The sequence below is a fragment of the Mus musculus genome, chromosome 14, assembly GCF_000001635.26.
Source record: "Mus musculus strain C57BL/6J chromosome 14, GRCm38.p6 C57BL/6J".
Classification (NCBI taxonomy): domain Eukaryota; kingdom Metazoa; phylum Chordata; class Mammalia; order Rodentia; family Muridae; genus Mus; species Mus musculus.
The window spans coordinates 122,540,761-122,562,487 of NC_000080.6; the positions used below are offsets into that span (position 1 = coordinate 122,540,761).

The following is a 21,727-nucleotide window of genomic DNA, read 5'->3' on the forward strand; positions in this document are numbered from 1 at the left end:
ATCTTGTTTATGCAGTATTGGGTAACCAACCCAGTGGTGTGTGCATGCTGGCCTAACTAGCATTCCATCAACTGTGCTGTATCCCCAGCCCTTCACATATTTTATCCATGTAGTAGCTAGGTCAGAAATCCCAGCTTTACACAAGAGGAAACTAAGCTTTGAGCAGTTAAGTAATTTAAGGATATATAGTTGACTGGGGTAAAGTCTGAACCCTGGACTGTATGTGTCCAAAGCCTTGCTTTTCCAATACTGTTTGTCATCTGAATGATAATCTCATTGTGTGACATTGTCGCAGTTTGAAAACTTAACCTGTACTTTTGAAAAGTTTAAACATAGCTATTGTATTAGGATTGGCCAAAGTTACTTTGAAAAAAAAATCTAAGCTTATTTCAGAAACTGATTTCTATTGTAGTAAAACATGGCAAAAAAATTTGATGGCATTTGTTTATTTGTTTATTTATTTAAGTCAGGGTTTCTTCATATAACTCAGGCTGTCCTGGAACTATTGTGTAGATCAGGCTGACCTTGAATACCTCTGCTTCTTAAGTGCTGGGTTTAAAGGCCTTGGCCACCATGCCCACTAGGCTGGTCAATACTATATTTAAACTTCTACATTTTGGCTATCATTTGTTTCTTCAGTTCAAAACAGAGGAAAAACATGGCAATAGTTCTGTTCTAACTATAAGGGACGTTGGTGACATCTTTGATCAAGAGAAAGGAAAAGACAATTGCTTAAATGGGTCTGTGGTTCATCTATATATTTATTTTCATTTAAAAATTTTATGTGTATGGTTGATTTGCCTACATGTATGCTTGTGTACTACATATATGTACTACCTATGGAGGCCAGAAGATCCCTTGGAACTTGTGATGGTTGGTATATGCTTGGACCAGAGAGTGGCATTATTAGGAGGTGTGGTCTTGTTGGAGTAGGTGTGTCACTGTGGGTGTGGGCTTAAGACCCTTATCCTAGCTGCCTGGAAGCCAGTCTTCCACTAGCAGCCTTCAGATGAAGATACAGAACTCTCAGCTCTGCCTGCATAATGCCTGTCTAGACTCTGTCATGCTTCCTGCCTCGGTGATTATGAACTGAACCTCTGAACCTTTAAGCCAGCCCCAATTAAATGTTGTCCTTATAAGAGTTGTCTTGGTCATGGTGTCTGGTCACAGCAATAAAACCCTAACTAAGATAGAGCTAGACTTCAAGACAGTTGTGAGCTGTCATATGGGTGCTGGGAATGGAGCCTCTGGTTCTAATGGAAGAACAACCAGTGCTTTTAGCCACTGAACCATCTTTTCCATCCATCCACCCATCCACCCATCCACCCATCCATTTATCTATGTTGGTAAGTAGGTGAACAGGGGCAAAGGATGTGAATGGAATTTAAAAAAAAAATTTATTTATTTAATATATATTAGTACACTGTAGCTATCTTCAGAAACACCAGAAAAGGGCATTGGATCCTATACAGATGATTGTAAGCCACCATGTGGTTCTGGGAATTGAACTCTGGACCTCTGGAAGAGCAGCCAGTGCTCTTAACCACTGAGTCATCTCTCCAACCTGTGATTGGAAATTTTAGACAGAAATACAGGGTTTCACAGAGGTATCTGTGGTTATAGGTTGACCAAGGTGCAGTGTGTTAACTCTTCACTACTAATGGGTACCCAAGAGATAAAAAGGAGAGTTGGTTACTTTGACTCCCTGTTGCAGAGGTCTTATTTAATGATCACGTGTTCTACTTCTATGGGTCTAAGGTGAGGCTGAACATCATAGTAGAGAAAATTGGGGCAGGGCAGCTACCTCATGATGTACAAGAGGCAGAGATCAGGAAGGGGGCTCAGACAAGATAAAGTCCCCAAGAACCTGCTCCTAATGACCTTCCTTTATCCAGGCCCCATCTCTGGATATTAGCGCTGATGGTACTAATGATGGCTTTTCCACAAGTACCATAAAATTATGAAGCCACCATTAGAGTCAGAGCTCCCAAGATCCAACCACTCTCAAGACACATCTTTGAATATTTCTGTCTTGGGTACCAGGTCTTTAATTCTTGACTTGTTAGGGGCATGTTTTAGACTCAATCCATAATACAGGGGAAGAACATTCAAGAAGTAATTTCCATCCATCCATGTCTGTCTGTTTGTTCTTGTAGCTGTCTTTTCACTTAAAGAATATTTAAAGGTATTTTTGAAGCATCTTTTATGTGTCAGTCATTGTGACACATGCTGATAATACTGGGGAGAAACGGGCTGGAGGTTTGTAGTAGTTGAGAACACTTGCTACTCTTGATACCGGTATGGCATTTCACCACACTCTGTAACTCCAATTCGAAGGGATATGAAACTTTCTTTTGGCTTCCATGGGCATTACATGTATGTAGTGCACTTACACAGAAAATAAAAACAAATCTTTAAAAATACAACTGCAGGGTGGTGGTGACACATGCCTTTAACCCTAGCACTCTGGAAGACAGAGGATGTGGATCTCTCTGACTTTGAGGCCAATCTGATCTTCAGATCAAGATCCAGAGCTATACAAAGAAACCCTGTCTCCCCCTCCCAAGCCCCCCAAAACCAAAACCCAAAAACTAACACCCCCCAAAAAGTCCAAAGACTAGGAGACAGTAAAATAGTTTGACATAGGTACAGAGAGATCAAGGATTAAAAATTAAGGTTGGTGAAAGAATTTTGTAAGTTCATTGGATTTGAGTGAGAAGGAAGTCTCCTTCAACAGAGTCAATATATTGTCAGTGGGCATAGGCTTAGATGCTTCAACAGCATGATATAGTGGTATATGCAATAATACTGCTTTTGCTTTGAGGATACTAGGATAGTAGATGCCTCCTGTTTTATGAGGGTCTCCTCTGTCTCCACAAACATATTAATAGGTCTGATGCAGTGATCATAGCTGCCCTGATTTAAGACAAGATGCCTATCTGCCCAACAACATTTGCTGAACCTTAGATTACTTTTGTTGCTCATTCTTGTAGCCAAGGAATGGTGTTTCAGAGTATCTTACAAAATCTTTGTTTCAGCTTTTGGAATTTTCCCTCTTGATCAATCTCTTCCATACATTGTTTACTTTGGCATGCAAAGGTCTATTGCAATGATCTGCTTTTTGCATACATGTTCTTATCTGAAGAATCTCTCCAATTATTATTTAAGTTGGCAACTGTTATCCTATTATAATGAATCTTGATGATTAATTTGATTTGATTAAGTCTACATCTTATTTTAGATGTTGAGGCAAATCCTTAGAGTCAGTCGGTCAGGAGGATCTGACCTAATGAACGGCCATGTTGGTAGGTTTAAATTCTGAATAGACTATTGTAAGGTAGTGGAACTAGGGAAGATGGTGCCCAGCTGAAGAAGTTGGTCACTAAAGATGAGCACTCATGATTTTTACCTTGCCCTAGCTCATTCCTATTACTGCTCCACTCTGCTTCCTGTCCATGGGGACAGCTCTGCAATGCTGATATGTACAAAGACCAGACATGGTAGTAACTGTATTAAAGCCTTTGTGTATGGCTGTGGGTCTGATAACCTTTTATGAGTAGTTGAATTCAGGTAGTCTCACCTGAGAATTCTTCTTTTATAGCTTGGAGTCCCTTACTTATTTGCTTGTGACTTAACAAAATCACCTCCTTTTGCTTCTTAGAAAAAAATTTCAGGGAGTAGGAAGTAGTGATAATGTTGGTTCTGGGTAGGAAAAAGGGAAGGCACTTTGCTCACATGGCTTTGAACATGAAGGTAACCCAGCCTGCATGCTATGGTCTAGGTGACCAGCATTTTGGATGGAGAGCATGCCATGGCAAAGCTGGAAGATGGGATCACATTTGTCATAATCAAGGTGTGGAGTTAAGTGCATGTCATATAGTGCATGAGGGGGGATGCTAAGAAATGAGGTGAGACAAGACACAGTCATCTCAACTCTCGTTCACCGTTTAAAAATGAGAGTCCAGCTGGCCTTTAGGTAGGGCAGGCTTGTAATCTCAACTACTCAGGAAACTGAGGCAGGAGGATCACATTTCAATCTGGGCAACTTAGTTAGACTCTTGAAATAAAATGAGAGGACTGTAATGTACAGTGGTAGAGTGTTTGCCTAGCACAAGGGGGTTCCTGACTTGGTCACCAACACCACACAGACACATAAACTGGAGTCTAAATAGATGTTTTGAGCAATAAGATTCACATTTTGAAAAGAGCGTGACTGATGTCTAAGGAGGTGTTTGAGTGTGAGTTCCACAGGGAAAGTGGAAACAAGGAAACCCATCACGAGGCTACTGAAGATCAACCAGAGGAGATGGTGACTTGTTTAGATTATAGTGGTAGAATTTGTGAGGACCATCCAGATTTGGAATATATTTTGGAGCTAAATCCAATAGTACTTGATTGTGGCATAGGATGGGAAGGAATTACCTGTAAAGATGGTACCAAGAATGATTCTTTAGACATAAACACAGAAAGGTACATATCATATTGTATGGTTTTGCTCATGGAATCTCAATAGGTGCCCCCCAAGAGAAGAGTACTTTACTGGGAGAAAACTTTCATGATAGCATGTAGATAGTCCAATGTTGTGCAGACCTTCTGCAGACAATTGCAACTTTTGTGAATTCTTGAGTACAGTGGCATTTCACAGTTCTTCATAACCCTCTGGCTCGACAATTCTTTCCATCTCTTCTTCTAATGATTTCACCTGAACATTGAAGGGACATATTCACTTAGAGCTGAACACCCAGTAATCACTTTATAAGCACTTTGACCAATTTTGAATCTTTACAGTTAAGGCTGCCTACTGCAAGAGAGATAGCTCAGCCAATATAGGTACCAAACCTGCTACTAAACCTGATGACCTGAGTTCTACTTTCTGGTACCCATATGGTCAGAGAAGACTGACTTCTGTAAGTTGTGCTCTGACCTTCACATGCACAGCACATGCATACACATGCATACATGCTTGCACATGAAAGGAAACTATTTTTTTTTAAAGGAACTCCTCTGAACAAAGCTGAGAGCAGTACTAGTTTATGGAACTAAATATAATTATCTTGAATGTAATTTGAAGATACCATATCCATTTAGAAAACAAGAGCATAGCTTCCCCTACTAGGGCCTATGTTCTTTATGCTTTGGGCATTTGACCAGGTTTTCAGTACCAGACATAAAGTCTTTACTGTGGAGTGAACCTCAGTCTCCACCAGAAAGTGATTGGTTATCCTGTATAGACTTCCCACTATTGTAGCAGGGGCACATCCTACCTCTTCGGTCTGTTGGGTATCCGGTGCAATATCCATAGCTGATTAAGTCTTGACTTTTCTTCTCCAGCAGTCTGCCTTGTACCTTTTTAAACTATGAGGGCAAGCCAATAGGGTGGACGCTTCTAGCTCAGTTCTAATTTGGTTTCTTTGTGTCCTATAGCCAGAGCCTGTGATGTCATCATCAACAGGATGTTACTGTTTAGTTCTGAAGGCAAGTCAACAGAAGTGGCAATAATCTGTATTATTTGGGGGTGGTGGTGGTCTCAGGATGTTTCCTGAGGAATAACTTGTAGACAGGTAGCCTGTCTCTGGCACTTGGGTTTGCATTTGATAGCCTATGGCTTCTTGGAGCATCTACATAGGCATATGTAGAGTGTCTCATTCAAACTTGAGAAAAGTTGTGTGCATGTGCGTGTGCGTGTGTGTGTATTTGGAAGTATAGAGATAAGAGGACAACCTAGTATGTCATTAAAGGGTTTCATTGGCTTGAAGCTCACTGGTAGCTTGACTGGCTGGCCAGTCAAGTATGTCTTAGTGCTTTAATCATACCATATTAATAAACTTAGTGATAAAAAGAAAAAAGAACATCTATGCCTCTTAGGTATAAAAATGACTTTGATTTTTATAATAGTAATGAAAGTGAAGGAAGTAATAGACCAGATAGCTGTCTCTGTGAGTAAGGAAACTTTATCAGGATAAACGGTGCTTACTCTAAACCAGGCAAGTGCCTGTAAAGTCAGCACCAGGGAGGCTGAAACAGGAGGATTGCTGTGAGTTCAAGGTCTGCCTTAGCTACATTGTAGTATTAAGGCATCAAGGGTTCCATAGCAAGAGCCTGTCTCAGTATCATCTTAGCATTGCACAGGTAGAATACCTACGTGAATATACAGGTTTGATACTGGGATTTTTCCTATTGTATTTAGCATGTCAATGAGGGAAAAACCAAAAGACTGATATAAAGGCAACTAGCAATTTAAGAAGTAACTTGTTACTTCTTTTCTAAAAAAATGTGAACCTCTAGCTGTTTACTATAAATTTGGCACTTTTTGATACCTCAGGTTATATGAGTTCTGTAGAAGTGGGTTGTTGAGGTTCTTTGGGTACAAGCTTGTGTAGGACTTGTGTGAAGTGAAGAATGCAGGATAGAACAGAGGAAATGTTCATTAACGTCCCTCTCTGGCTGGAGACTGCTATCAGTTTTAACCTCCGGAATGCTTGTAGTTCATTGTGTAGCTGCAGTTTCCCAGACCTGCAGAGGTCGAGCATCTGGGGTGAGTCCAGCTGTCTGTTTTATTCAGATAGTCTTCCCAGCAGTTCTGATGCATTGTGTAGTTTGAGAGCCACTGCTCAAGAGCAAGGCTAGAAAGTTGTCATACTATATAAAGAGGATTACAAATGGATTTAAAAAACTGCCAGCATTTGTATTTTAAACATTAAAGGACCAATTTTACCTGAGAAGATAGCTCAGTCAGTAATGTTTCTGCCATCCAAGAATGAGAAACTGAATTAGGCTCTCTGAAACCCATGTAAAAAATCCTGGTGTGGTGTCCGACTGCAGCCCTAGTGCTGGGGGAGCAAAGCCAGACTAGCCAGTCAGTCACCTCTGGATTCATTGACACCCTGACTTCAAAGGTAAGGTGGAAAAGTATGGAAGAAAGACCTTGGCTTCCACACACACATGTACACACATGTACATGTACCTGAATGCAAATGTGCATATGCACAGACAGGTACACATCCATATACTATGCATACATTTATACAAAAGAAAAAGACAAATTTTTATCTTTAAATCAATAAAAACTGAATACTTGGGTCTTTTTTTTCTTTTTAGATTATCAGTGGAAAAAGATTAAATAATTAAATAAAAGTAGAAGCACATGGACCTCTGTGAGTTTGAGGTCAACGTCACAAGCTTAAGGCTAGGCAGGGCTATAGAGTTAGACTCTGTCAGAAAAAAAAAAGGTTAAAAGAACAATGCAATGATCTTTTTTGGCTTGAATTTCAGTTGTAGAGTCAGGTATAGGATAGAATCAGTGTTCCTACCAGTTGAGAGGAAGAGGTTGGTCTTAGAGCAGTCATCCTCAACCTGTGGGTCATGACCCCTTTGGCAAACTTCCTTCTCTAAAAATATTTATATTTTGATTCAGAACAGTAGCAAAATTGGAGTTATGAAGTAGAACAAAAATAATGTTATGGTTGGGGATCCTCACAACATGAGGAGCTGTATGAAATGGTAGCAGTGTTAGGAAGGTTGGGGACCATGGCTCTAGGGACTGAGAAGGGCTGAAGAGAGCACACAATTGCTCCTTTCAAAGTTGGTTCTCAGGCAAACAGAGCCAGAACAGAACCCCGGCTTACCCTTTTTGTGTAACCCATCGAGCTTCATTATTATGGCAGGTAGAACTGTCCTTCAGAAATGTGATGGAATACCTATCACATCCTGATTTCTGGAAAGATAAAACAGTTTACCTTGAGCCATCACTGTATAACTTCTAGCTTTAGCCCTGGTCATCTGGGCCTGGAGCCAAAGCTTAATCAAAAAAATGGTTACCTGTGATTCTTATCAGGGAACTGTTTCCAAGACCAAGTGTGTAATTTGGATTCAGGCTAATAGCCACCAGGCTCATTTCACATGCTCAGTATACGCAAGTGGCTGGCTGCCATATCAGACAGTGCAACTCAGGTTGTGTCACTGAACTGGCTCTCCCTTGAGGTGAGGGAACTGACTGTGACCATGGCTGGGGCTTGAGAGTCAGGAGCTTTCAGGATTGATGGGGAATTTCTGCAGAGTTGGAGGTGAAGAGATGGCTCAGTGGTTAAGAGTGCTTACTAATTTTGCAGAGTACTAGGTTTGGTCTCAGGACCTACATGGAGACTTACCACTATTTGTAACTCTAATTTTAGGGAATCTCACACTATAGGCTTAGATTTTTCAAAACCTAGTTTAATAGGGGTTCTTAAATGCTTTAACCTCCTTTTTAGTCCACTACCCACCAGAGGTAATAGAAAGGAAAGGTTACTAGGACAAAAGAGGAAGTGGATCTGTTTAGAAGTAGTTCTTTGGGACGATTCCAGTCTTCATTGCCAGTATATCAGCAGTTCAGTTCACATGAATCACCAGTGATAGCTCAGTCCCTTGCAAACACCATTCACAAATCAGCAACAGCAGTTTAATCCAGAAGAAACTGAAAGGCTTTGCTCATAGACCTGAGCCTGCACAAAAGCAGCAAGAAACTACCAGAATACCACCAGAAGTTCTTTGTTGTGTTTCTGTCTACAAAGTCACAATAAACAATAATCAGAAAAGAAGGCAAGGCAAACCAGTGCCACAGTATCATCAGTGAAGACCAGCAAAGAGTGGCAAGGCGAACCAATTCCAGAGCATCATCCACTGTCTATTGGGTTATACTTAGTACCCTTTCCAAACATCATGTGTCCTCTCAAGTGTCCGTTCCAGCAACATATCAGATGCCCCCTTTCCAGGCAGCTTCCAGAAAAGCACCACATGTCTGTTCTCAGCAAAACATACCCCTGCATGTCTGCTTCAGCAAAAACATCGTCTCATAAGACAGTTTCCAGAAAAATATCCCATGACACAACAGAGTTTCCAAAGAAACCTGGCATTTCCAGTTCGTGACACCTTCTGAAACCGGAAGGCTCCCACACATACATGGTGCCCATATATACATTTAGGCACAAACACATACACGTAAAATAAACAGACATAAGAAAGGAAGAGAGAAAGGAAGAGAGAAAGAAAGAGAGAAAGAAAGAAAGGAAGAAAGAAAAAAAAGGAAAGAGCGAGAGGGAAGAAGGAAGAAAGGAAGAAAAAAAGAAGATAGGTTGCCAGGGCTGGAAAGATGGCTCTGTGATTAAGAACACTTCCTGCTCTTCCAGAGGACCCCAATTCAATTCCCAGCACCCACATGGCAGTTAAAAATTGTAACTCTAGTTCCATGGATTCTGATACTCTCACACAGTCATACAATGCAATAAAATAGAAAATAAATAAAATTATAAAGAAAGTGCCCATGATGAGGGGAATAGATGTGAGTGCTCAATGTCAGAGCAGCCTGGGTACTCTTGGTGAGGAGGGTCCATGTGGTATCCTTGCATACTGGTAGGATGGATAGCAGGAATGGCATGGTCTAAGAGGGTGGTTGAAGTTTTTGAATTGGAGTACATAATTTCCTCATGTTCTAGCTTAGTGTGGAGACGGGGGTGGGAGAATCTCGATTGGACTATGCTTCTCAAATGGGAGCTGTTCTGCTTAGGATGGGTACTAAGGTGAACCATCCCAGTGTGTCTGAAAAAAGAGCTATGTTTGTTGACATAATGTGGCCTCCATTTAGAGAGGTGTGTTCCTCAGAAGGTCATGGTAGTCTGTGGAAATGCTGCAGTCAGTCCACAGCTGGGGCTTTTGAGACTCTTGAATTACATGCACAGGAGATGACCTTCCTTCACCTAGACACGCAGACATGAAGCATCAGCTTGGGCTTCTTTTTTTTTTTTTTTTTAAAGATTTTATTTATTTATTATATATAAGTACACTGTCGCTGTCTTCAGACACTCCAGAAGAGGGAGTCAGATTTTGTTACGGATGGTTGTGAGCCACCATGTGGTTGCTGGGATTTGAACTCCGGACCTTCGGAAGAGCAGTTGGGTGCTCTTACCCACTGAGCCATCTCACCAGCCCCTTGGGCTTCTTTTCTTGGCAGGATCGTCTGTGTCTTTTTGAATTAGTTTGTCTACAGAAGTATTTTATTTTTGTGTCCTGGTCACCTGAGTGGTGCTGTGGGTATGTTACCTGGCTTTGGTCAGGTTAGAACTCATGTGGAAATTGTTCTTTGAGATGATTGCTAGTGGGTTAACTGGTTTTACTCACAGCGAGACACAACCCCAACCCAAAGGTAGGTGCTCGTTTATCAACAAAGGATACTTATTTTCCTGTTTTTTTTCCCCCCAGTGGCTAACTTAGTCTGTCTAAAAGCATGGCCATGTCCTCAGTTTTGGGTTAATTTACTGCATCAGGTCTGACTATGGCTGTGGAACACTATCATTGCTCTCTCTTTGCACGTGAAGACATTTCCTGTGCACTCGAGAGGTGTCAGAGTTGAGATTTGTTCCCCTGTTGGAATCTGAGTCTAGACAAGAGTTGTTTTAATGAGGATTATTACTCTTATGGCCAGCCTTAAGTGGCTTGGTATGCTTTTTTAAGGCCAAAACTGGGCACTTTGAGCTTTTGTAAGATATCTTACCTTTAGGGGCACTTGACAGCCTGTAAAGAGTCATGTGGTCCTTTTAATGAGTCCCTTGGGAACTCGGGAGATATTATGACTTACATTTTAAGAAAGGCCCTTAGGAGTGATTTGTCCCACACCTTACAGTTCTGCAAGAGCAGAGCTGAGCATCAGCCCATGTGTCCCTGATGTTCACAGCTTCATCCATATGCCACGCTGACAAGGACCCTTTTTTTCTGAGGAAGAGAATCAGTGGCAGTATGTTACCTTGTGTTTTCTATTCTTCTTCATTCTTTTTGACTGTGGTAGTTTTCATAGTTGTTTTATGCGCAGTTGTTTAAAAGTTTTTCTCAAAACTTTTATTTTACATGGTACTGAAAGTCAAACACATGGACTTGTGTGTTTGGCAAGCACTTTACCACCGAACTCTGTTGATGCAAAGCTCTTCTTGTCTGAGAGGGAATAAGAGATAGTAGTATTCTAGAGTCAAATATGAGTGAGCATTGAAGTGGAAATTTCTGGTTTCTTTGGAGACTCAGTTATGTCACGTGAAAACTGTCTTATGAGAGGATGCTCTTGCTAAGAACAGGCACGTGTTTTTCTGGAGGCAGCCTGGAAAAAGGGCATGTGATGTTTTGCTATGGCAGATGCTTGAGGGTTCGTGTGTTTGCAAAGGATATAAATATATCCCACTGGACAGTGGACGATGCTGTGTGGTATTGGTACACCTTGCCATTCTTTTCTGGTCATTGTTGGGTTTTGCTGACACCGGTCTTTGCTGACAGTGCTGGATGGTATTGGTACACCTTACCATTCTCTCTTGGTTATCATTTGTCATGACTTCATGGTACTGGTAGTGTTCCAGAAGCTTCTTGGGGCTAATTGGCAGAGCCTTGTGGTTTTTTCTAGGTCAACCTGCCATTGCTGATTTAATGAATGCCATATCCTGACAACACAGATTGGATTTCCTCCAAGGAAATATTTCTAAACAGGTCAACATTCTCCTTTGCTCTGTTAGCCTTTCCTTCCCACTGCCTCTGGTGGGTGGTGGGCTAAAAGGGAGTTTACTTATTAAAAGTAGGTTTGTAAAAATCTAAGCCTACAGACTATGACCTGGGATATAGGGTCAGGTTGCCCCAAGTAACACTGACAGTGGTTACACAAACTTTATTATCACAGAGCAAAAAGTAAATTTGGCATTGGCGAACTACACCTGTGAGGAAATTGGGTGTGTGGGTTAAAGAAAAGTGAAGAAATATCTGCTATAGGTTTCAGATATTATTTGAAGACAATCAGTTTCAGGCTGCGACTGGGATGGGTCTCTAACATAGGCTCTTTCCCTGGGTTGTTCTGTCTCTTGTAATGATGTCTGTGTCTAGTGACTTGATAACTAGGGCTCTCTATGCTTTTTTTCATTCTTGGCTACATTATTGAGAGTTTACATGTCTGCACACTGTCTTCTCTTTGTGTGTATCTGTTTCTTTTTAACCAAGTACTTTTAAGTAATAATAAAACGATTCTAAAACCACTGTGTTCCCTTAGGCACTCTGCTACATTTTCTTCTATTAGTTTATGTGTAACTTGTAGATTTGTATAATTCTTGAACCCCGGTGGAGGTGTTTTAAAGTCTAGTTTTACATTCTTGACCTTTTCTTGAGAGTAAACACATAATATGCTGGTTTGGCTGGCTCAAACATTCTTCAGAGATTAGCTACTTAGAGATTAGAGATTTCTGGACTGTTCTCTTTAGCCAAGTTTAGCCAAGTCCATTGTTCTGGGACCCACAGAGGAGATGCACTTTATTCTGAGAGTTACTTAGCAATGCCACATTTGCAAAGTCACATAAACTCTTTTGCATTTTCTGTTTGTTTACTGTCAGAGTCTCAGCAAGGACATCACTTTCTTAGCGGTCATGTTCAGTCTGAATAAACTGCCTGTTTCGAGTAACTCCTGATAGCAGTCCAGGTCAGTGCTCACCCTCAGGGGAAAGTCAGCTGAGCTCTTATTTTCCAGCTGTGGGCAGAAGTGTTCAAATTGAGTGGTTCGAGGTGAAGAAACAGGGTGAGGCTGAGCTTGGGCTGGCCTTCATGTGCCTTTCAGTCCTCTCCTACGTGTTCAGGTGCGTTCTGCAGAGCTCTACCCCCAAATGCATCATTTTGCCATTGTTGTTGTTGTTTGTATGAATTAATTACGGGGCTTTCGTTTTAATGGAAAGTGTGCATTCAGAACCAAAGCTTGAAGTATCATTGTATTATTTAATCAATTGCTTGGCCACACATGCTTTCTGAATCTCCTCCCTTCCTACCCTTAGCAATAGCCACTCACATGTATCCCACACTAATGCTTTAGGGCTTTAGGGAAAGTGTTATCCCATAACCAGTGCTTAGTAGTAGGGCCATAAGTTGGTTATTCAAATTCTCACAGGAATCATTGTAATGTGTCCATTACTTCACTGATAATTTTTTTCTTTTGCTGTTAATACATTGATTTCAGTGTGTTGTACTTACCTGCTAGAGAATACCCCACTGTATGACTGTATTAAATTTTATTTATCTACTTCAACTGCAACAAATATTTGTTTTTTGTTTTTTTGGTTTTTGTGTGTGTGTGTGTGTGTGTGTGTGTTTTTTTTCTGTCGCAATTTGTGCAGCAATAAAACAGACTGGCGGGCAACTCCCTGGGTCAGCATGCCAGTGCCTCGGGTGTACATGTAAATGCTCAAGAGTAATAGCTGAGTGGTGTGGAATCTAGAAATTCTTTCCTGCTCCAAGGTCTTAAACACCATCCTCTCGGGCAGTTCTTGTACAAGCTTTGCTTGTTGCAAAGACATTGGAACTGATGAGAAAGCATCATCCTCTGCTCCCATTCTCTTAAGTGAAGTAAGCGTGATTTCTGTCATCAGAAATGAACGGTACCAATTAATGTCATTATTTTGTGTGCTTTGGACTGAACCTTGCTCCTCATAAATGCTATGGGAGTACCCTAACCATGGAGTCGCACCCACAACTCCAATACACTTAATTCCTTAATGGCTAAAGAAACCATCTGATTTGAGCCTTATATGACAGATGTGTCAAAGGCACAGTGACAGCACCTTCCTGGGTAACCAACAGCTGTCTAACTGGACTCAAGGCCACTCAGTAGGAGGCTTCATGCCCAACACTGGGAACTTAGCTAGCTCCTTGCAGCTAGTGAGGACATGGGTCTGAGAGCAGAACCTTCTCTTGCAGTTTTCCTCACTGCATCCTTAGATCCTCATCCTCACAGAGAAGTACAGCTCCCACCCTCATCAAATGAAGTCCGTCAGACGGCCACACCTGGTCAGAATGTGGAGATCAGCTGCCCTGGGGGTATCAGCCCCCATCCAAGACCTCTACACCCAAGGCTTAGGTTGTACTAAGCCAGGAACAGAGGGCTGGGAGGAAAGAGACAGGAGGCAGGGGCATCTGTTGTGAAATAGTTAAAGAAAAAAGGACAAGCTTGGGAGGGAGGGGCTGGATTTGGGAGGAGCTGCAGGGAGAATTCAATCCACATATGGCATATGAAAATTTCAAAATATATATGTATATGTATATATATATACACACACATATATATGCATATATATGTGTATGTATGTATATCTATCTATCTATCTATCTATCTATCTATCTATCTATCTATCTATCTATCTATCTTCTCTGTGTGGCCCTGGCTGTCCAGTAAATCGCTCTGTAGATCAGGCTGGCCTGGAACTCAGAGATCCACCTGCCTCTGCCTCCTGAGTGCTTTAAGGATTAAAGGAGTGCACCACCATCCCTGGCTAAAATATCATTATTTTTAGAAGAGTCTGTTGGCATGCTGCTGCAGTAGACCAGTGTGTGGCTACAGTGTTAGAGCCACTCAGAATGCCAGCTCCTCTGTTGCATGGATGGAGCAGTAGGTGCTGCTGTTCACCCCATTGTGTTTGTGACCTAGCAGAGATGTGAGAAATGCCAGCTAGCTTTCACACCTAAGATGTGTATTTAGAGTTTAGGGCTGGCTGAAGCTAAATATTCAGGTTTTTTGGAGAAAGGACTATTATCTTTGTTATTAAGTTTGCTGTGACACTGAACTTTTTGTAGCTGTTCCACTGAGGGGCCGTAGAAGGTTGGCATTTTCAATTCTTTGAAAACTCATTTTCCATTTATTTAATTTTTTTATTAGTTCTTTGAAAGTCTAAATGGCTGAATTTTTATCTAAACATAGAGGGAATGGGTAGAGCCTCCTGATACACTACCCTTCCCCACCCAAATTATAACTTTGACTAGGCACCAATGTCATGGTGGAAGATGCTGTTGTTTCTATCTTTAAATTAAAAAACAAACTTTTCTAGCTCTCTGATCGTCAAAAGTTAGAAGCTGGTAGGACTCAACTTTCCAATGTGTAGGATTGGGGGTAATACAGAAGGGAAATGGAGTATGATCTTGGTATGTACTGTGGATATAATATACTTAATTTCATTTCCACTCAGTCAATCTTTTCTTGCTTCCTTTAACAAGCTGCCTTTTTCATGTCTCCTACTCTTGTTTCAAGTAGAGAATGCATTTTGCAGTCTGAGGTTTTATGTTTTTAAAAAGTATATGTGTTTAACTTCAGTTTAAAACATTTCTGTGAGATGCTCTGTTTCTCACATCAGTGTGTTTTTAGAATATTTTAGGAGATAGTAATAACTACCTCTTGTTCTTTGTGTTTTCCTGCTCTTCCTCTTTACCAGTAACTACTAGACAAGTTGGATTTTTTAAAGTTTCTTTTCTATTCCTATGTGTGCGAATGTGTGTGCATGTGCCATGACATGCAAGTCCTTGTCCATATAAAGTTAAGAGGACAGATTGCAGGACTTAGCTCTTTTCTTCCACCATGGGTTCCAGGGATCAAACTCATGTCTTCAGCATTGCACGGCAAGCACTTTATCCCCAGATCCATATACTGTCCCAACACATCCAGATACTGTCCCAACACATCGCCTTCTTAAAACTTGGTTATGCAACTTTTCTTGTTTTAACTTTCTGATTTAGCTTATGAGCTGTGACTTAAAAATGCATAAAGATAATATTTCTTCCTCCAAAAAATTCATTACTGGTAAACAAGGAATTAGATTTAATCAAATTTAACTTTTTTAAGTTTCAAAGGACATGTAGAAAGTAAAAAACAAATGTATAGAATAAAATCAAATAATTGTGGTTATATATACAATGGAGGTATGAGTCTAGAATATATCAAGAATCCTTATAACACAGCCGTGAAAGAAAATCCAGTTTGAGTCTGGTGGTGGTGATACACCCTTTTAATCCTAGAACTTGGGAGGCAGAGATAAGTGGATCTCTGAGTTTGAGGCCAGCCTGATCTACAGAGTAAGTTCCAGGATAGCCAAGGTTACATAGAGAAATAATATATATATATATATATATATATTTTTTTTTTTTAAAAAAAAAGAGAAATAATATATTGAGAAATTAAAAAAAGGAATTTGAACGACAGTTATAGAATGTAGACATTCCTATAAAGAGAGCATAAAATGACACATACACTTTTGAAAGACACTTGTACAAACACAGACATCCAGTTGGATAGGATGGTGTGTATCCTTCCTACCAGCACTTGGATCTCTGAGCGTTTGAGGTCAGCCTGGTCGACCTAGTTTCAGGTTAGCTAGAGCCTGTGCACAGTGAGCCCCTGTTTCAAAACCAAAGAACCAAAATTCAAACCTAAACCAATATTAAAGATATCCAGTTATAGGCATAGTCAGACCTCGTCCCGTGTTTGTTACAATTTTTATTACTCATTTTCTTAATGTCTTAAGGCATTTCTTCAGAAATAGTTAATAACATACTAGATGTGAACTTGATCATTTCGGACTTTTATCTATCAAATCCTTTTTGTGCCAGAAAAAAGTTATAACTCCTGACTTTTTTTTAAAATTTCAACAAATAAAAAAAGGGACATTTTTATTAGTTACTAGTCATTGTTAAAATTGAAAAATCCTTAAAGCCATCACTTTATTATTTATTTATTTGCTTACTAAGTACCTAGGGCCTTGGGAATGATAGACTGATCTCTGCCTCAGAAGCACACACCTCAGAAGCACACACACAAAGAAACGGTCCTCCGTTTAAATTCTGTAAATCCCTGAGGTTTGTGGCATTTCTGACCTTGCACTCTCAGTCACCCACCAGAGGCTGCCCGTGACGTGCCACCCCTCGCTCACTCGCTCTCTTCCTCTTTTGCCACACCTTTGGTTCTTCTTACATGCCAAGGGGACGTGTCTTCAGTTGAGGTTTCCTCTCCGTAACTAAGTTCCATTCTTAGCACTGTGTATATAGACTGAAACTCTTGGGTAGAAGCAAACTGGAAAAGAACCCCGAGAAAAGGTAAAACCCACAAGAGTCTAACTGCTTTCACTTTTGTTTTTCTTCTATTTTTAAATAGCATGCTCCAGTCTATTCATACCAATGCCTAGTGGTGTCCAGAAGTCTCAGTTCTGTGGAATATGAGCCTAAAGAAAAGGTAAGGATTTTAAAAATAAAAATAAAATCTCAATGGCCGAGGTGGACTGGTTTTATTTCTTGTTGCCACATGATGTTCAGTGGACTGATTGAATTGTAGTGATATTGTCATTATTTATTGCATTGGTGAAGTGTTGTAGGCTTCTTTTCTGTTTTCCTTCTTTAATATGTGCGTGCATGTGAGCATGTAAGCACGTGTGCATGTGCTCATGTCCTTGTGGAGGCCAGAGGATGATATCTGGGGTCCTGCTCTATCGTTCTCTGACTTAGTCCCTCAAGACAGGGTCTCTCACTGAACCTGCAATTGGGCCTGTAGCAAGCCCCAGGATCCTCGTGTCTCTCCCTCTTGCCATGCCTGGGTTATAGGCACTTGATTGGCCATGCCTAGGCATTATTGTGATTGTTAGAGATTTGAACTCCGATTCCCTTGTGCTCTTACCCAGTGAGTCATCACCCAGCCCCTGTATCACAGGTTTTAGAGAGGCTCAGTCTTTGTTCCATTTTTCATTTGTAGAGTACAACTTGAGTTTGGTAGTGTTTCTCATTAGCATCAAAGGTTTTTAGAATGTGGATTCAGGGCCTGGAGAGATGACTGTAGTGGTTAAGAGTTTGTTTCTCACCACCCACATCTGTCAGCTCGCAACTGCCTCTAACTACATTTCTAAAGGATTCGCCATGTTCTTGTGAGCTATTGAACTGGTTTATGTGTGTGAGGAGGCCTGACCTTCCTTATAATGACCTCCATTCTCGTGTGGGTTGGCTATCTCACTGCAGTGCAGGGGTGTAAGATGTAAATACCTTGGAAGGATTTCTTTTATGCCAGGTTCTCATGGCTGCTTAAGGGGAGGTATGACTCAGTTTCTGCCCCTGGAACATCGTCAGGCTGTTGATCCCCACATGTGCTAATGGTTGCTGCTTCCCTCAAGCTGATCTGCTATCTTTCCTACTTAATTTTCAATCTCTTTCTGGGGAATATATTTCCCCCATTACTCAGAGCTAACCACTCCATAATAAATGAAACAGATGCAGTTCTCAGGAATGAGGAATGGAGGTGGTCATGAGGCTGAGGAGGATGAGGAACAGGCCTTCTGCTTGGCTTTTAGGGCCATGGGAAAAAATCTAGACAACAAAACCACAAAGGCCACGGAAGCCTACATGGTCCTTTGTAGAAATTGTTCATTGTGAAACTTGGCCTTGAACTTGGAATTATGAGGACATACATGTACTCCCCTGTTCAATGACTGCTGTATTAAGTAACCAGTGTGAACTTGGGGACACCAGGGATAGAGAGCTAAAGTGGTCTCAAGAAGAAAAGGTACGGATAGGAAAAGAAGGAGTCTATAAAAAGTAAGCAAATGATAGGTGGGTTTATCTTATAGGAGGAAGGCTTATATACAATCTACAAACAAATAATATTAGAAGGAAAATATATCAAGCTATGGTGGTTTGAATATGCTTGGCCCAGGGAGTGGCACTATTAGAAGGTGTGGCCTTGTTCGAGTAGGGTTGGCCTTGTTGGAGGAAGTATGTCACTGTGGGGTGAGCTTTAAGATTCTGGTCCTAGCTGCCTGGAGGCCAGTATTATTCTGTCTGCCTTTGGATGAAGATGTAGAACTCGCAGCTCCTCTAGAGTCATGCCTGGCTGAACAGTCATGCTTCCTGCCGTGATAATAGACTGAACCTCAGAACCTGTGAGCTGTCCCCAATTGAATGTTGCCCTTTATAGGAGTTACCTTGGTCATGGTATCTCCTCACAGCAGTAAAACCCAAACTAAAACAGAGGCCATGGGATTGCTGGGATAGGAAACATTAAAAGATGATGTGTAAACATATAATAAGCTAGTACTTTATTTTCTAGTTAAGTGAAGGGTTGGAAGTGACAATGCCTACTTTACTTACATAAATTTTAAAACTTTGTAAGAAATTATTTCAGCCTTAGTAATCTCTCACTTTTCTGTACTTAAACCGTTACTAAAGATGGCTGCCTGCTCTTCCAGGAAACTGCAAGAGCTGTGTGTGCCCAGCTATCAGTGAAGATCAGGCTGTGTAAAATCATAAGGATTGTGCTTTTGCTTTGTGTTTAATTTCTGTTTTAAGGAGGCAGGGGTTAAGACTAATGACCTGGGGTTTATAAAATTTATGAATTAGAAAAAATTATTAACAGTGGTTAAAACCCTGATGATGTAGCTTTAGTGAATAAAAAACTGGGTTCAGTCTCTCTGGTTGGAAGAATGAAAAAGAATGAGAAGAAAGAAGGAAAAAGAATGGGAAAAAGGCAGAGAGGAGAAGGAGGAGAAATTATGAGAAGCTTTGGGCAGAGAAACAGCACTTGAACTGACAGTGTGTGTCCACTACAGACTTCGAATCATCGTTGAATCTGTGCCGTTCCCATCGCCCCCTTTCTCAGGACCCTCCTCACGACGAGGCTAGACTTTGGCTCTTCTCACACTGAGGCTGAACCTTGACCCTTCTAGTTTGCAGTTTCAGAGAGTTAAGTCTTTAGTCTTAGGGCTGCTAATTCTGTGTCTTTGATGTGGGTCTTTGGGTAGGTGGGTGGTAGGAATGTCTGGTGGAAGCTACTTACCTCTCAGTTGATAGAGAGCAGAGGGTCAGTGGGGTTCTGGGTGAACTCCAGCACTCAACGACAGGGCCCAACGACCTGCTTTCTTCAGTTAGGCTTTTCCAGAGCTTCCCCAAATAGTATCTCCTGGTAGAGCCACCCATTACTCAAGTCTTTTGTGGGGGTTACTTAGTGTCCAAAGTATAACAGTTTTCATTTTAACCTGTCATTGACTCCTTATTAAAATTAAATTAAATTTATTTGTATGTTTGTGTGAATGTGTAGATGTATGTACTAGATGTGTGTAAGAGTGCATACACATGTACAGACATCTATGTTGAGGACAAACGTCATTGTCTGATATCTTCCTTTGATTGCTCTTCGCTTAATTAGTTTGTTTATTTTGAGACAGGATCTCCTTTGTAGTCCTGGCTGCACTGGAGTTTACTATGTAGACCAGCCTGGCCTGAAACTATATTTACCAACCTCTGCTTGGGATTAAAGGTGTGTGCTGCCACACCACCTTTTCATCTTATTTATTGATACAGGGTCTCTCAGTGAATCCAGATCTCACTGATTGGCTTTAATATCTGGTCTTTGAGCTCCATGGATCCTTTTGTCTCTATATACCTCCACTTCTAGTGCCCAGTGCTAGAGTTACAGCCATGATCTATTACACTAGTGCTAGAGTTACAGCCATGTACCATTACACCATGCCTGGAGTTACAGACATGAGCCATTGCTCCAGTGCTAGAGTTACAGACATGAGTCATCACACCAGTGCTAGAGTTACAGCCATGATCTATTACACTAGTGCTAGAGTTACAGCCATGTACCATTACACCATGCCTGGAGTTACAGACATGAGCCATTGCTCCAGTGCTAGAGTTACAGACATGAGTCATCACACCAGTGCTAGAGTTACAGACATGATCTATTACATCAGTGTTAGAGTTACAGACATGAGCCGTTACTCCAGTGCTAGAGTTACAGATTGTGCCATTACAGCAGTGCTAGAGTGACAGACATGTGCCATTACACCCAGCTTTGCATGAATGATGGGATCTGAACTCAGGTTCTCAAGTTTCTTTGAGACATTTCCACCATTTGAGTGCCAGGAGTGAATACCAGCTACTAAAGCTAACATGCTTGCATTTTTTTTTTTTCTTTTTGCTTGTTTTTAACGTTTTATTGATTCTTTGTGAGTTTCACATCATGCACCCTAATCCTGCTTCCTTGTCCCTTTGTTTCTGCCCTTTGGCATTGCAATGCCCCCCAAAGAAAATACAAAACATATCTTGCATGAGTCATTGGTCTGGCTCAAGGCCTCTGGCTTCTGCTATGGAGACCCTGCAACTTTGGATCTGCAGGACTGGCCCTTTCACACCTGGGTGGTAGCTGAATTGTTCAGGCCACATGCTCTCCTGCACCCAAACTAGTAGGTGTGGTTGACTCATGCAATGAACATTTGCAAGTAAAGATGTGTAGTCAAATGGGTATACTGTGTTTTCACACTGTGACACATTACAGCTTCCATGACAAGATGGGATTTTTGCTTTGTTGTTTTTCTTTATTTTTGTTTTGTATTTTCTCTCCAGAACTCGTTAGAACTTGACTGTTTCAAATGATGCAGTTCACATGTACAAGTGTGTTTTTCTCTAGGGAATACATACTGTTCAATAGTTATTGTTGCCATTTGGACAAGAAAAGTAATGACCACATAGTATCATGCCTGGGTAAGAGTAGATTATCTTAAGGGTCTATGTGATCAAGACTGACTGCCTCAGAGTTTCATTAGGTTAGGAGTTTACTAGGCAGCAAAGATGGTCTCAGGCTAGTAGTATAAGCCATGAGTGTTATAAAGGTTAAGTCTTTCCAGTTTTGAGATTTTAAACTTTCTATGTAGGCTAAAATACTATCTTCACTAAGATACATGAGTACCTTGTATTTTATTTTATTTTATGTGTATGAATGCTTACCATCATGTGTGTACGTATACCACATGTTCCTAGTGCCCCAGGAAGCCAGGAAAGGTTATTTGGTCCCCAGGAACTGGAGTCACAGATGGTTGTGAGCTGCCATGTGGGTCCTCTGTAAAAACAACAAGTGCTGGGAGTTGAATACAGAACCATTGAT

The 21,727-nt window shown here is 41.0% G+C and overlaps 1 protein-coding gene across 6 annotated transcripts in view; it reads left to right on the forward strand.

Moving 5' to 3' along the window:
• The window catches only part of Pcca (propionyl-Coenzyme A carboxylase, alpha polypeptide), a 405,580-nt gene that overhangs the window by 56,396 nt on the left and 327,457 nt on the right, over positions 1-21,727 (forward strand). For all 6 annotated transcript variants that reach the window (NR_153443.1, XR_383133.3, XM_006518432.3 and 3 more), the window contains exon 2: positions 16,955-17,032. Coding sequence is in view for 3 of the 6 variants with exons in the window: in XM_030247609.1 (XP_030103469.1) it covers positions 16,955-17,032 (78 nt within the window). In the remaining 3 variants the exon portion in view is untranslated. The remainder of the gene's footprint in view (positions 1-16,954; positions 17,033-21,727) is intronic.